At 45.8% G+C, this 16,691-nt stretch overlaps 1 protein-coding gene across 1 annotated transcript in view; it reads right to left on the bottom strand.

Moving 5' to 3' along the window:
* DMRT1 (doublesex and mab-3 related transcription factor 1) overlaps positions 1 to 16,691 on the bottom strand; it is a 113,629-nt gene that overhangs the window by 52,638 nt on the left and 44,300 nt on the right. The window contains exon 3 of the mRNA XM_060013433.1: positions 8,873 to 9,159. Within this exon, the coding sequence (XP_059869416.1) occupies positions 8,873 to 9,159 (287 nt within the window). The remainder of the gene's footprint in view (positions 1 to 8,872; positions 9,160 to 16,691) is intronic.

Raw genomic sequence — 16,691 nt, 5'->3', positions numbered from 1 at the left:
ATTGGCTAAGAATTGCCAAAAAGAGTGTTTGTGAAAAGGAATGAAAAATGAAATGAGGAAATAATCCCCTTTTCCCTGTTCCTCAACCTTCTTACGAACTCCCCCCACCCAGGAGGTTGTGCATCTCAAGGAGATGCCCTCGGGATCAGGGGTCTCCCAAGAAGGGGGCGCTGACAGCAACCTGTCCTGGGTGCAGGCTGTAAAGGAGTAGAGAGAGCACTTTTTAAAATAATAAAACTCACTAAGGCAACCTGCTTCTAATTATCACCAAGCAGTGGCAATTCTAAATGACAGTAATGATAAAATACTTGTCCTCACCCCGCCTCGCCTCGTCCCTGGGCACAGCACTGCACAGGTCTCACCTTCCACAAGCACCACAACTCCCTGGAAACCTCCAGACTCTGACCACAGGAGCGATCAGAGAATTATATGTGTCCTTTCTCTCATCCACCCACTGTGAGCTGGCACTGGAGGGGACAGTATAGCGCAGGGCTAGGCACAGAGCTGGCACTCGAGGTATGAATGATAAATACACGAAGGAGTTTCTTATGCACACTCTGTAATATGGAAATTTTTCATAACCCTATTCTTTTTGTTTTTCTACTACCATATTCCTAATATATCTCCAAATATAGGGCAAATCCGCCTCTATTATGCATTCCTTTGATTTTGGTCTTTATCCAACTAATGAGGGCCACTTACCAGGCCACACAAATATGGACTCCCAAGAAATCTGAGACTCACTCGTGCACACATATAAGCATTCTGAAAGGCAACGAATTTTATATCATAGTCACATCTACTTAGGAAAAAAAGTAAACTAAAAAGGCAAATGGAAATAGATCAGATTTTGGCCAGCAGCCTAACTAAATCAAATCTGAAAGCTTTTAAAAACTGTGACCTAATTATCTAATTTTCAAGCAGATTACAGAATCCCCAAATGACTGTATCATTTACTAACCTGATGCTACTGTGTCAGAGATCGGATTGTGTAACGACCTCACAGGAGACTGATAATGTCTTTCCTTCTGCCTTCAGCTGAATCATGGAGTAGTCCCTGGAGTAGACCAGCCCTTTCCAGGGTTTCCCAACTCAGTCCAGATTAAACTGAACTCATGCAAGAATAGAAATGACCCCGCAGGACGGCCCAGGAATCACTGGAGTCTCCCAAAGGGTCCTAAGACCCGAGGTTACCCTCCAGCTGGATTTCCTGGGATGCTACTGGACTGCTTCAGTTGGGCTGAGAATCCCTTAGGAGCGCCAGGGCCCAACCCCTCCCCGAGATCCTCTCTGAGTCAGAGCTGCCTCTGCCAGTGCCCAGGTTTCCAGAGGCCAGTTCCATTTTCTTCTGTAATCCACACATTTTTAACCAAAATCCTCTGCAAAAATGACTCTCGTGTGCACTGCTGCAGTGAAGGAGCATTCCTCAGCCCCACCTCTTACCATCTGTGTTCAGCTTCTAAAATACCCACCACTTCCCTTAGTTTTGGTTCCAGACCAAGAGTCACCAAGAATATTGTTATCGCTGGCACCAGTTCTTGCAAACAACAGCCCTCTTGCAGGATCAAAGCATGCAAATCGTTCAACTTTCATAATCTGTGCAATAAAACCACCATTCCTTCCAGGAAAGGTGTAATAAAAACCACATGATGCCTGTGGTGCCCATGGCTTGTACGCATCTAGAACGTGACAAAATAGCAATTCCTCTGTGACAGTGCGTGTCAACAAGGAGGTCGTTTAGAAACAGAAAGAGAGGACTGCATTCCTGTGCTGCACAGCTCCAGGGGCTTCCCAGGATGCCCAGGCCCACTGGTGCCCTGGCCAACAAAGCTTGTCTCCTGCAGGTGTAGGAATATGATGTAAAGGCCCAAGAGAACTGGGTTTATTATTTCTTCTTAAACGAGAAGAACCTATTGAGGAATTATGTTTCAGAAGAGAAAACTGCAGATGTGGCTAAGACTTGACAGGCCGTTTAAGGGAAAGTTTATAGTAGAGGCAACGCAATCCCAAACTTTGGGAAGCCTGACACCTTCACTTCACTGTCTTTAAACTTCCCGTGGTCTGTAATGACTTTTACATTTAAATGGAAGATTCTCCAAGACTGGTCTTCTGAGCTGGGAAGTCCAATCCCTGTATCCTCACTGTCCCAGAAAGCAGGATCTACTTGGGGTGCATGTGAGGGAGCCCCACAAAATGCTGAACTAGCATAAAGGCGTTAACCGGGCTGAGATTAAAAGATAGGAAAAGATCATAACACCCTGTCTGCAAAGAGTGAGGTTGAGAGAGCTGCTAAAGACAGCACACTGAAGACCCCAGAGAATTCCACTGTTGTCATGGTGACACAAGGCCAGTGCCTTGGTTTGCAGACTCTCTCTGGTCTTCGGACTAGTACAACTTTTTTTTTTTTTTTTTTGGCGGTATGCGGGCCTCTCACTGTTGTGGCCTTTCTCGTTGCGGAGCACAGGCTCCGGACGCGCAGGCTCAGAGGCCATGGCTCACGGGCCCAGCCGCTCCGCGGCATGTGGGATCTTCCCGGACCGGGGCACAAACCCGTGTCCCCTGCATCTGCATCGGCAGGTGGACTCTCAACCACTGCACCACCAGGGAAGCCCACTAGTACAACTTTTTAAAAAGGAGGCAGGGAAGACAGGAACAGAGTCGCCAACTTTTTATATTGCCAAGTAAGGGCATTTATGAAAAAAAAATCCTCGTTTCATTAAAAAAGTGTTGGAAAGGGATGGGCCCGATAAAAACAATTTTTTGAATTGAATAATTTAGCTGTAAGAAAAAAACCCTTGTCCTTTTTTTCCTCATTTCTCTGTAAACCAGCATAGGTAACAGCCTGCATTCAGGACAGTGAAGTGCAAAACACATTCCCAGTAAAATAAGGAACAAGATGACACCAGCTGTCCACCACTGGTATCTAAACTGAATAATTCACTAAGAACATAAATTAGAACTTGGAGGTATTTAGGGGGAAGAAAAATGTATCAATATTTTTCTATGAAATGACTATCTAATCTAGAAACCCTAAAATAAGCATCTACAAAATTATTAGAATTAACAGTTCACAAAAGTAGACGGATACAAAATAAATACACCACATTATAGCAACATCAACAGAAATGTATGTCTCTGTAATTCTCTTTTAAAAAACAAATTGGGGGGGGTTAGCCTTAATAGCCCAAGGCAAATACCACATCTAATTGAATTTCCTTTTCTTGAGGAAAGAGATTCCTTTACATGCTTTAAACTGAATGCAGCCTTACAAATTCCTCTTCTACATGCTTGAAAACTTTTTCTTTCCAGAGGAAAAAGCTTGTCAGTGTCTGCTCACCAACAAATAGTGGCCAATAACCAGTTTGCTCTAAGAAGGGAAGCCAGGGCTAGTTCATTCAGCCGCCAAAGAGGGCGATGGGATTGGAGGGGCAGCCTAGTGGATCACCTGAGTGTTTGTAGAGAGAGCACCTCACCCAGAGAAGAAAGGCCCCATGTCCTCAGGGAGTCACTTGCTCTTTCTCAGCCAGCATCACCCAGTAGTCTGAGGTGACCAGAGGCACATTACCCTGGGGGCCTGGTGGTGCAGCTTACGGGCCTGAGGTGAGCACAAGATTTATCTGAAGTCCCCTACTTTGTCATCAAAATTGATGTGGATTTTGCATTCTACTACCTTCTCTCTGACGTAGTTTTTTAAAATTTAGAAATATTAAAAATTAATGGACGAACTAATTAATAGTTGGCTATTATAATTGTGTCCCTGGGAGTGGGAGCCCGGTTTAAGCCTTGGCTTCCTATCCCCCCACCCTACCTCTGGACCCTCCTGGGAGACCCTAGGGCACAGACGTGGAGGCGCTGCAGCTGTGCCCACACTGCACACGCGCCAGAAGTCACTTCTCAGCTCTTCAAGCTAACAAGCTCGACCGAACCACGACCATAAAAAGAGGAGGCAGTGTGAAAGCCAGGGCTCCCGCAGGCTGCTCGTACAGGATGGAGAACAACAGTGGGCAGGCAGCCCAGTCAACAGGGGCGGCGTTTCCAAGTGCCCTGACGGGCCGCATCCCAGTAATGCCCACAAGGGGCGCCGTTCTCTGGGCTCCAAGGCCTAGGTCAGATTCTGACTTCCTGCCTGCCTGTGTCTCAGTTTCAAAGCCAGGGCACTTAGATGATCCCCAACCTCCTTCTCATGTACCAGGTGATAACAGCCTTCCCCCAAGACCGACTTTTTGCATTTTTGTCCATTTGGTTCAGTGGTAGATCCCTAGCACATGGTGGGACCTGGATGCATGTTTATCTAATAATCGAATGCATTCCAGTGAGGTGCATAATCATAAACGGGCCACCGTATCTTGAGACACTTCAGACTGAGCCCCAAAGAATGACCAGAAGGAAGGAATCACCTCTGCTGCCATGTGACCACACCCCAACTGTGGCTGGAACGGCTGTCTCCACCTTTGGTGGCACAAGCTTCAGAAAAGCCAGTCAAGGGGGTGCCCACCAGGAGGATCCCAGATACAGCTTGGAGTCCTCCCATATTTATTTCTGCTCACTTGATATGTACCTCTCCCTTGTCAACCTGGTACAACATGTTTATTTAAGAGGTAATGTTGCCTTGAAGGAGTGCACCAGGCAATAAACAGCTTTTGCAGGCAATTAAACGCAGAAGTGAAATTGAGCTGCTGGTCAGTGGAACCAGCCATTCATCGTGAGTTTGTTCCAGTGTCACAAACGTTATTCCTGTTTCACAACATGACAGGAATCTGTGATTGGGCCACAAATCTCCAGAGGCTGGAGACAGACCCAAAGCAATTAAAGCAGCTCTCAGCATGCACGCAGGGCATCAACACTTGGGAAAAAGCCTTGGGATTCTGGGATGCTGGCCCAGTTGACTGCTCTAGCTTTTTCTTTTCCTTTAACTAGGTTTTGTACTTAGTAGGTGCTCAATAATCATCTGTGGCTTGCATGACTTTATAGGGAGACTTACAGGAAATCTCAACTCTACAATAAAAAGTCAATGATTTCTTTTTGTAAATAATTCAGTACCCTCCCCACTAATCTCTAAGAAGTCTGGCTTTAAAAAATTATAACAATCTCCACTAGAGTCGATTTTTTTGTTTGTTTGTTTGTTTGTTTGCGATACGCGGGCCTCTCACTGTTGTGGCCTCTCCCCTTGCGGAGCACAGGCTCCGGACGAGCAGGCTCAGCGGCCATGGCTCACGGGCCCAGCCGCTCCGCGGCATGTGGGATCTTCCCGGACCGGGGCACAAACCCGTGTCCCCTGCATCGGCAGGCGGACTCTCAACCACTGCGCCACCAGGGAAGCCCCAAGAGTCGATTTTTTCTAGGAATCACAAAGGAGCTCTTTGTTCTGCACGCTGCTCCCCCCAAACACACTGTTACCCAGAGCACCAAGGGAAGGAGGATAACATGAAAGTTATCGCTCTGGTGAAGAGTTAGGAGGGAAGTCGGGTCCTAGCAACAGAGTCAAGACAGTAGATGGAGGAGATGTTGCCTAAGATTCAGGCCCTTCAGGTAGAGCTGGGGTCAGACCGGGTTGGGGGGAAGGTCCAGTGAGAGAGACCAGCTCAGTGCCCTCCAGGCACAGCTATGGGGCACCTTCCAAAAGGAGACAGGAAAGCATGGCTACAACCAAGAGGGGATCCCTCCCCTGCCCTCCCCAGGAGGCTTCCACCAGAAGGAGGCAAGGCACCGTCTGAAGAGCAGAGCCAGGGCGCCCTCCTGAAACAATAGGAATAGCAAGGTCACGAGGAGGCCCTGCCCCAGATCACTGTTCCCTATACCTCTGCCATAGTGACTTGGTGAAAAAGTGAGCTGTACAGTTCCTATCCCTTAAACATTGGTTATAAGTATTATTTGTAGGTGTTTTCTATTTAATACTTCTTTATAACACATACACCTTAATAAACATATTTTACGCCATAATCTTTATCTATGCTTCCAGTTTTCAATTTCCTAAGTAGATCAAATTCTTCCCCATCCCTGATAAAAATTATTCCGTATACATTCATACTTGGTCCATATTCACATGTCATGGTCTTTCAATAATAACAAAAATGTGCATTATGTATACCCCATCTTATTACAAAGGAGATCGGAGGTAGCTAACTAAAATACATATGAACAAAAGGCTGAAAATTAAACAGATTTCAGAAAAGAGCAGGGCCAAGAGAAAATAATGGTTAATGAAATAAATTCACAAGAAGTTAATATCAGCATAGCATTTGCTGGTACACACAGAAACTTCCACATACACTTCAGTCATTATGCTGCCTTATGTATTCATGCAACAGTTCTGTGAAGGTGGTACTATGCCCACTTGACAGACAAAACAACTGAGTTTCAGAGGGTTAAGTATTTTCCTCAAGGCTACACAACAGTTAAATCACAAGTTAGAATTGAATATAGAACTCCAAGCGCCAGACTCCATGTGTCTCAAAACACACAGTACTGTTTCCCTCAATCTACAGGTCTGGTTTCTGGACAAGGCTCTGTCATCAACTAGCTGTGGGTGCTGTGCGTGCTGAGCAGATACCCCAGCTCCAGATCTCAGTGAAAGGGACCTCTGTAAGATCCATTTCGGCTCTGACCATCACGGGACTGACTGACCATCACTGGACTGACTTTCACCTGTCCTTTTGCAAAATGATGGCTTATATGCATGTCGGCTCTTATATTTTTCACGTTAGAGTTTATTTCCAAGAGAAATAATTTTTGTGGCTGTGACTATAAGGTTGTAAGTCAAGCTCGGGATCAGATCTGGTTACAAGATTAATCCACAGACTTGTAAAATGTCTGCAAAATAATCTGTTAAGATGGGAATATATTACCAATGGTGAAAACTGACTAGGAAACAGATTGAGCCCAGACCTCCTTGAAAACAAGCTCTTATGTTAAATGAGGCCTTGGCTTCTCTCCTGGGCCTCTAACCAGGGGCCCCTCTCTCCCGTCTAGTAAGCGGTGGTTCTAGAGAAGGCGCCAGCAGCATCCAAACTGCAGGCCCCCCACATGACTAAGAAAGTCTGGGTAACATTCTTCCTCTCACCCTTGGCAGCAGGGGTACAAGAACTTGCCCTTAGGGGGATCTCTCCTCGTACACAGCGGCTGAGGCAGCGCTCCAATACCAGGCAACGCTGCTACCCAAGAGAATGTCTCCTCTTGGCTGTCCCGGGTCCCCCAGAGGGTGGACCTTGGCAAGAGACCTCCAAGCAAATCCAAGTCTTCTGCTACCCCCTCCCCAGGTCTTCCAGGTGGAGTTAAGAACAAACGTTAGTGTGTCAGCCATCTTATGCCACTGGAAAGGTCTTGACAGAGCGGGGGGTCAATTAACTTAGAAGATTTCTGATGCCGCTGAGTGTGAGCTCTCTTTCTTTCAGAAGACACTTAAGAATTTTCTTTCTCATCCTTTTCCTCATAAGCCAACAGGTTCAGAGACCTTCCCTAATTTCTCCTTAAAGCCTGGAAGTAGCCAGAAAACCAGGATACTCCAGCAGTCGTCCCTGGCTCATGGGAATCTGTAGGATGAGCTGGTTTTTAAGAACTATAAGCTACTTCTTTCTCCTTTCTTAGAGGACAGTCTCTAACAGAAATCAACCTAAAACCTGCCCCAAATCATAAAATCCAACTGGCACTCTGAAAGGCCTGTAGGGGTCCAGCTGGAAGATCCATAAATCATCGCATTTCCTTTATACTCATATCACCTCTCAGTTCCAACGCCTTTTTAAAAAGTCTGATTCTAAAATTAAAATGTATAGAAAACTTATGAAGATGATTAGCCCAGGGAATTAAAGCTGACACGTTACCACGCCGAGGAAGTCAGATCCCTAAGGCTAGTGTGAGAGTCCAAAAAATGGGGCGATGTGAGTATCCACAACTTCCCCACATCTACAAATGCAAAATGGAACAGAATTGCTCTGAGGAAAACGTCAATGCACATTTTTTAAAAGTGAGCATAAGAAGGTCAATTACCCTAAACTCCCACATACATACGCTGCATTGTGCTGGAATCAAAGCCTAGCTGGGAAAGCCCAAGCACAGTAAAGGCATCCAAATGAGAACTGTTCTCTCAGAATTGGTATCTTACAGCTGGAGGGGTGCTTGGAGGAGCAGAGTCTAAGTGCTCATGCGTATGCACATTCCCACAACACGGTAATCCAGCCTGTGAATGCTTTCCAGGCCTTGAATCTGCTGCTGATACACTGGCATGATAGAAATGGTGAAAACTGAGGAAGCGGAACAGTGCTGAATAAACACTCCCTGATAACGCAAAATGCTTTGTTTTATCCCCAATATTAAAAGCTCTCGATGGCACACTATTTCAGAAGCACATACTTAGCATATGAAAGACTGACCTCCATTCCCAGCTGAAAATGCTCTCAAGTGGGCCCAGCACAGCAGTGACCTAGTTCTTCTCTCACCTTCCTTCCATGCAAACATACAGATCAGAACACATCTCCCGTCCAGGATCGAAATTCATCACTGGGATTACTGCCACCCAGAAGACCACAGCCAGCATTTTCTAAGCGGCTCTAAAGCCGTGGGGATAAGCCTAGAGGAGATGTGGCCTCTTACATAAGCCACTTGTGAAGCTGATTCTGGCCAACTGGGTATTTATGCAAAATGACATCGAAGGAATGAGAAAGGTAAAATTTGAAAACAGAAACAAATATATCCAGATTTCTTTACAATTCCTTGCAGTCAACCTCTGGGGTTAAATGATGTTATGGGTAGAGTGAAAACTTTCTACGCGTTTTGCATAATGGCACACATGTGTGCTGAGTTGGGCGTGCGCGTCTGCGAGTGTGTGCTTACGTGCGCGGTTTTCACATACCCAGTTCACGCTCTGCTAACATCTTACCTGCCACTGGTTTCCTGTCGCTTGACCGGGCATATAAGGCGCTGGGAGGCTCCGAAGGCTGTTCTTCACAGGGGAGCCCCCGAGAGGGCTTCCCATGTCCCCGGAGGGGGAGTCAGCGGCTAAGGCCATGGAGTACTGCGGGTAGTTGTACAGGTTGTTGTAGTAAGGGAACAGAGACGGCTGGTAGAAGCTGCTGTAGTAGGTGGAGTCGGAAACGAGGTCAGGTGTGTTCTCCACGTGCCCTCTGCTGGTGGCAGCAGGAATATCCTGGATGGCCACCCGGCCCTCTACTAAGAAAAAACAGAAAGAAAGAAAAAGACAACATGGTATTAATATGGGGGCCTACAGAACTTTACCTCTAAACCTTGCCAGCGTATGGCCTTCCTCCTCAAGATCTGCAGAGTTTTAGACCAAGGCACCTGGGCATGCTACTGCTCCTGCAGTCGGAATACAGCAGGGTTCCTGAGGCTGGCGTAACTCTGGCGGCACAGCTGGCAGACCCTTGGTGATTATTTTTACTGAGAATACCAAAAACATTTTAGGCAGGGGTCATTTTAATCCCATAAAGCCTGACCAGGTCTAACTTCTACCTAGACATTCCTACCCTAATGTCAAGAAATTAGAGATCAAATCTAGTTAACTTGGCTGTCTGCAACAGTCTTACAACAAAATCAACTGTATTTCACTTTAAATAAAGTAATAAAAAAATCCTAGTGCCCTTTCTATGTGTATGTCCACACAGATATATCCGAGAGCCAAAGCAAGAGGCTAAGAGTTTAAGAAAACATCGTTTCCTTCCCTTCCTTCTAACCGCTGATACCGAATCCTGAAGTCTGGACAATGGTATAGACCCTGGGAGACAAACTTCTGTAAAAGGTCAGTTAGTAACTCTTTTAGGCTTGGTGGCCATTCCTCTGCAGAATGTACAGGCTGCTGCGTGGTTGTGTTGCAATAAAACTTTATTCACAAACACAGGCAGTGGGCCAAAGTGATCCGCAGGCTGAAGTTTGCCGACCCAGGGTCTAGATGTTAAGCTGTCAATTCCAATAAACAATTGAATGGACTCCTAAGTCATCTCTCCAATAGACATTTATTAAACAATGTTCTAAGAGTTGGCCAAGTGCCTAAAATGGCTGCAAGGTATAAGGTTGCCCCTGCCCACTGGGAGTCTACAGTATAGGATGGACGACGGGATTACAAATTATAACAAGGACTCTCATACAGGAACACCCATAAACTTTTATGGAAACTCAAAGGCTGGAAAGATGACATGCAACCTAGAAAGGAATTACAGAGACCGTCACAGAAAAAAACTGTACCTGCATTGTACTTTAAAAGAGGAGCAGGAAATAGGTGAAAATGAGAAAAAGAGAGTACTGAGAACAGGGCAGCAAAGACAAAGGGATGGAAGCAGGAAAGTGGGAGGGGACCTTGAGAGTGATGGACAGGGCTGTCGGGTTAAGAATTGCGAAAAGGGCAAAAGAGGGCCAGTCTGATAGGCCGACTGCAGCCAGGCAAGGGGAAGCCTCAGACCAGCTCTCTGAACTCTTTCCAGGCTGTGGTGGGAACCACTGAGGATATCTGAGCAAGGAGCACAGAGGATCAGAGCTGTGCTTTGGAGTGATTCAACTGACGGCAAATCTTAAGACAAGCAAAGGGAAGAGAGCCCAGAGGCAGGGAGAGCCACCAGGCAGCCACTGAAGCCGTCAGGGAGAGACTCAGCAGACTGCAAATACCAGAGACACGGGGGAGATGAGCTCAAGAGAACTGCAGGACTGAGGGGCATCAGGACGCAGAGACGCAGGAAAAGCCAAAGAGGAAGAGCAGGAGGCCTGGGGTGGCAGCAGAGATGCAGGTGGTAAGTCGGCTTCATCACGCAAGGGGCCAGAGGGGCGCGGACAAGGGGGAGAGGAGCCAGGCCGAGAAAGTCGACACCTGCACTCATGGGAGAGGCTGAGGTTGGAAGCTGAGATTCAGAAGTCACCGCAGGGAGATGCTGGCTGCATCCGGGAAGAGGAGGGAGCTGTTACGGAAGAGTATGTTCTGAAAGGAGAAAAGAGCGCCAAGGCCAGAACCCTGGAGGATGGAGGAGAGAACGCAAGGCCACAGAGGACAAATTCGACAGGGATGGCAGAGGGGCAGGCTGCAGTGTCAACCCCGCTAAGAGATCAAGCAAAATTCGTTCTGGAAAAGACCCATAGAGGGCTGGGTCTTTAGGGCCCTGTGCTTTTAGCACAGTGTTGGAGAAGCAGAAGCCTTCGAGAGATAAAGGAGCAAGTGAGCGATGAGGAAACAGATGAATACGGTGAAGAGCCTTCTCTCTGGTCAGAAGGGACGACCCAGCGAGCAGCGCCACCGTGCACCCGCCGTGCTGAGCACACTGCCGGACACCTGGGGGTAAATATTTGCAGAAGGGATCAATGAACAGTGTTTTTTCAAGTACCCTGTCCTCAAAATAAATACGAGGAAAAACTAGAAGCTCCAGGGAGTAATAAGATATTGTTATTTCATTTTTAAAACACAGAGAAGGGCTGAACACACGTAGGCAGGGAGAAGCCTGTGGAGAGAAATTCCCAGGACTAGCAACACGTGGCCCAGAGCAGGTGCTCAGAAAGTGTCCTCTGACTGAATGCGGGGGAGGCATGACTAAACGTGCATGCTCTGGAAGGTTTGGGACAGATCTACAACAAAATGTGTTTCTACAGCCTCATTTTCCAGTCAGCACTGAAGTCTCTTTTCTCTGACAGGATAGCAAGTCCGTCCACCTCAGGCTCCTGGCGATGCACTGTCAGGGCCACTCTCTTATTATACATCTCTTTCCTTTCTTCTCTCCTCCTCTTCCCAGCTAGCGAGATGAGAAGTTCCAATTCCATCACTCTACCTGTTGTCTGGAGAAGGCACCTGCAATTCTTTCCTCCTGAACTTTCCCACTGGTCTATCTCTTATTTTAAACACCAATGTAGTGGCAAAATAGATGGTTGTCTGTATCTAACTCTTTTGTTTTCAATGTCATGTCTTTATGTTAACCTGATTGCAAAAGCAATACAAGTTTCACAAAAAATGATAAATTATATAGTTATTTAAATCAGAAGAGGAATGAATGACATACTCTTACCACCCAGTCATAAGCATTAGTGGGACATCCGTATACAATCTCATAGGCATTTAGGAAGGCATTTCAGACGTTCGTTCCCATCCCTGCTGTTGAAAAACACTGGATACCCCTAGGGCCTGCCCTTCAAAAGCAAGCTTCTTGATAAAGAAAACAAAATACAGTAGGAGGCAAAGAATTAAACAGAAACCCAAAGACAGGAGCATTCTCAGATCAGGGCACAGGTTCATGAATTTCTACATCATAACTTTAGTTAGGACCATTAATCAGGCCTTAGTTTACCCAGAAACAAAATGTTGTCAGTAATAATCCTCAAAGTACCAAGAGCATGGCTTCAATAAATTTCGGAGTAAACCTCAAATAAAATGCTACATCAGGTCAAAGCAAGGATTTGTTTTGCTACAGACGACTGTAATTAATTAAAATGCGATCACTTTTCTACTTGCCCATATTTTACTCCCTCTTTCAAATTATAATGACCTTTAAGAATAAATTAAGATACATGCTGGAAAAGTTTCGATTCATACTAGCATTTAAATAAACAATAAAAATCATGTGAGCTTTATGAGAGTAAATGCCTAAATATTTTAGACTCTTAAAATGTTTAAGCACTCTCCAACAGTGACATTTTAAAAAGCACTAGGAGAGGGCATCCATTCCAGGGACATGTGGAACGACCAAATTCTTATTTTATAAACCACTAAACCGTATTTTAAAGTTCCAAATTAAAATGCCTGGTCAATGTTCAAAACATCTTGATGCCTCCCAGACTTTATGTGTGTGCTACCAGTAAGTGGAAGTTTCCCAAGGCTGAGATAAACATGCGTCCAATTATGTGTCTAATCCGGCGGTGCTCAGCGTGTGGGCCTTGAATCAGCAGCATTGCCATCACCTGGGAATTTGTAGCAATGGGCATTCTCGGCCCCACCCCAGACCCACTGAATCAGAAACTCTGAGGGCTGGCCCAGCAACCTGAGTTACAACAAAGCCTTCGGTAGGTTCTGATGCGCTCAAAAGATGGAGAACCACTCGTTTCATGATTCAAAGCAGCTGCTCTATAAATTATCCCTAAAAATATGTGACTCCTGGCTGCATGATTGTGAACAGCCCTGACTGGCTACCAAGTGAGAGCACACAAATGAATTCCACTGAATAAAGACGTCGGGCTTCTACAGAAATCACTGCAGAGCTTGGATCGCAAGCTGTGGGTACTGTGTGTATACTGCTGCCAGATGGTTCTGATTTTCAGGGCTCACACCCAGGCTTTCTTCATTGATTCTAACCACAAAAGCTTAAGTCACCCTTTCAAGTGCTAGTATAGTGACAAACTATACTATTCCTCATAAGGCTTCTGGACTATCAAGAGAAGCAAGTAATGCACAAATCATTTACTCTTGATCTTAGGGTGTTTTTTTGTTTGGTGTGGCCGATTTTTTAAAAAATTTTTTGTTTATGCGGACCATTTTTTTTTAAGTCTTTATTGAATTTGTTACAGTATTGCTCCTGTTTTAAATATGTTTTGGGTTTTTTTTGGCCTCGAGGCATGTGAGATCTTAGCTTCCCAACCAGGGATCGAACCCGCACCCCCTGCATTGGAAGGCCTGGACTGCCAGGGAAATCCCCTTAAGGTGTACTTTGGTACTTATATTTGATTAATTCATTAGTTATCATGTAACAACTGTCCAAAGCTTTGCTCTAGACATTGTAAAAGGCACAAAGAAATATTCAAAATGTTTCATTTCTTCTTAAGAGGGTCCCATCTATTCGGGAAAATTAGGTGTAGACCGAGAATCCTACAAGTAATGATCCAATGGCCACGATGACAGTATAGGCAGATGTCACCATCAGCAAAGGCAGTGGAGACGTGAGTCAGGATGGAGGTGATTCAGAGATGGTGAGGGTGGCAAGGCAATCAAGAGAGGAGAATAATATCAACAGGATAATGCAGGAGGAAAAGGACAAGACGTGTTCCAGGGACAGTGACCAGATGAGCCTGGCTGGAGTGTAGAGGTCACGTCAGGGGACAGCGGATGCTAAGACTGGAAACTTACTTTTGGGACAAACTGTGGAATGCCTTGCATGTGGATCCCAGCCAAGGGCTTCTGGTTGCCCCTCAAGCTCTAGGGGGTCGATGAGTTTTCAGGGCAAGGGAGTAACATAAAAATGTTTTAGGAAAATCAGTCTGATGCAAGCACAAAAGAAGGATCTAGAATAAGAAGGCAGAAGAACAGACTAGGCTAGAACAGTCTCTTCTAGATATGTATGTGGTCTATAGACTACAATGGAGAGGCTCTTTAAATTCTCCAGGCCAGATGAGGTAACTATAAGCTCGCACAGGGAGGCTGCAGTAAAGAGAAAAAAGGAACTACATGAAAATTACTGGCATGTCTGGTTTTCCGGGAATTCCCTTCAAACAACCACATTACACTACTAACACCTGTCATCCAGGGACCAGGGATGCTGCCCAGCTCCCCTTCCAGGTCCTTGCTCCACTGCTGAGTGATCATGCTTTACTCACTCCAGTTTGAGAAGGAACATGTAGCTCTCGCCCAGAGTAAGAATACAAGCAGGATGTGCCACCTCTCCAACCTCTGCTACAGCAGAATTTCCCAAAGAGTAACTGGAGACAGTCTCTTCACCGCTGAGCTGGTAAGTCACGCTAAGTGTCACTATTAACTGACTGTAAACCTGAAAGATTTCCAACTCACAAGCCACAAAATATATAAAGCATACAAAATTTGAAATAGGATGTGTGTGTGGGTGTGCTTTAAACCACAAGGCCAGTATGACTAACTACAAAGACCAGAGCAGTACACTGAAAAGCAAACACCTTAATGAGTCTGCTGAAAATTCTTAAGCTGGATCTCACTCTTTATTTTTTTTAGAATAAAAACTGGTCTGGGCTTCCCTGGTGGCGCAGTGGTTGAGAGTCCGCCTGCTGATACAGGGGACGCGGGTTCGTGCCTCGGTCTGGGAAGATCCCACATGCTGCAAAGCAGCTGGGCCCGTGAGCCATGGCCGCTGAGCCTGCGCATCCAGAGCCTGTGCTCCGCAATGGGAGAGGCCGCAACAGTGAGAGGCCCATGTACCGCAAAAAAAAAAAACAAAAAACAAAACTGGTCAAGGTGACTTAACAATGATATTCATAAGAGAAAGTACAGTGGCACTGTTCCAAGAAAATGGGGTTGCTCCTTAATAGGAATTATCAACCCCTAAGTCCTCTGCCAAGATGCAAATGAAAGCACGAAGCCAGCTGTTTTAAGTGTTGTTACTTATGACTGGAATAGTCCTACTGTCTGCTGTAAGGAAGAAAGATCAGCAGGTCTGGGTTCAACAGCTAAGAAAGGAAGCAGTGCCCAGAGAAGTATGTTATCTGGAAAAATGACCAGCAGCAATCATCCAACAGAGACGTTTGCAGAGACGTTGCCTATAGAATCGATGTCTTCTTATTGCAATGGTCTGATTTGTGGCTGTGTACATTTATTTACCTTCAACACGTCCCATTCTTTGATAAGGCTTCCCAATTCCTCTGCTACTTTTTTTTTGCGCTAACATATGCAGCGTGAAATATGATTCACTCCTTCCTGAGATATCAATACCCACACATGATAAATACCCTTATTGATCCTGCAGTGTTATATGCTGGTCTCCGGGCCCATGGCATATTAATAGTAGTTAACCAGTAATTCATTTTAAGGCATGTGAAGGTTTTTTCTCCCACTCTTGTCTGGTGTCAAGATTCCCAGAGTTGTTGCACTTTGTGTCCTTTATGTGCAAACCTGAAGCCATACTCCCTTTTCAACGACAAAACCAAACCCCCCAGTTTTCTATATGAAAGATCACATAGGAAACCAAAATTTATGATTCACAGCCATCTCAAGTAAGTGGTAGATTTATGTGTACCGGGTTTTATTTTTCTTCATAACCCCATCCCTTGCGTGGTGCCTGTCCTACTTAGCTTCTAGTTTTAAGTGTTAACCAGGCAGAATGTTAACCAAGATCTCAAAATTACCCGCCATCTACTAACATGTTGTGCTGAGTGGTAGGAAGGTACAGCAAAAGTACAAGTCACTGTCTCCATTCTTTTTTTTTTTTTTTTAAGGAAAATTAAGGTCTTAAGAAAAGACAATGTTGTTTGATGACATGTCATGGAATCTGGAGGAGACAGTGGGGTGCCGCTCGCTGGAACAAGTTGGAACAGGTGGCTTCCTCAGCTCCCTGTTTTTAAGCAGTCTTCACCGCAGGGCAACCCTATGTCCAGACTAATCAGCTCCTGACATTTCCTAGATTTAGGGAAAACTGAGAAATCAGCCTCAGGACTCTTCCCCTACAAGGGAAAGAACCCAAAACGTTGATACATGGGGAGAAAAGTCGGTCTGTGAGCTGATGCCTGGCCCCTCGGAGCATTCGTCCAACTCCGAGAAGAAAAGCTCACCATCCTGACCAACGGATTGGGTGGGTTTTCCGAGCTAAAACAGAGCTAGCGCAGGAGAGGCCTGATGACTGAGGCGACAGTGTGCCTACTGTTCACACCACTAAGTGTCGACCGTGATGGTGGACGAGGGGCATCATCACAGCTGCCACCTTCCCCTGATTCCGGAGAAACAACTCACGCTCAGAGCACTAAACTTACTGAGCGCCTGTGTGTGCGAGGCAACCTGCCGCACTTTGGGGGACAAAGACATTCTCCTTGATGCTGCAAGGCCC

This window comes from Delphinus delphis, chromosome 6 (assembly GCF_949987515.2).
Source record: "Delphinus delphis chromosome 6, mDelDel1.2, whole genome shotgun sequence".
Lineage (NCBI taxonomy): Eukaryota > Metazoa > Chordata > Mammalia > Artiodactyla > Delphinidae > Delphinus > Delphinus delphis.
This window is presented reverse-complemented; position numbering and strand designations above follow the sequence as displayed.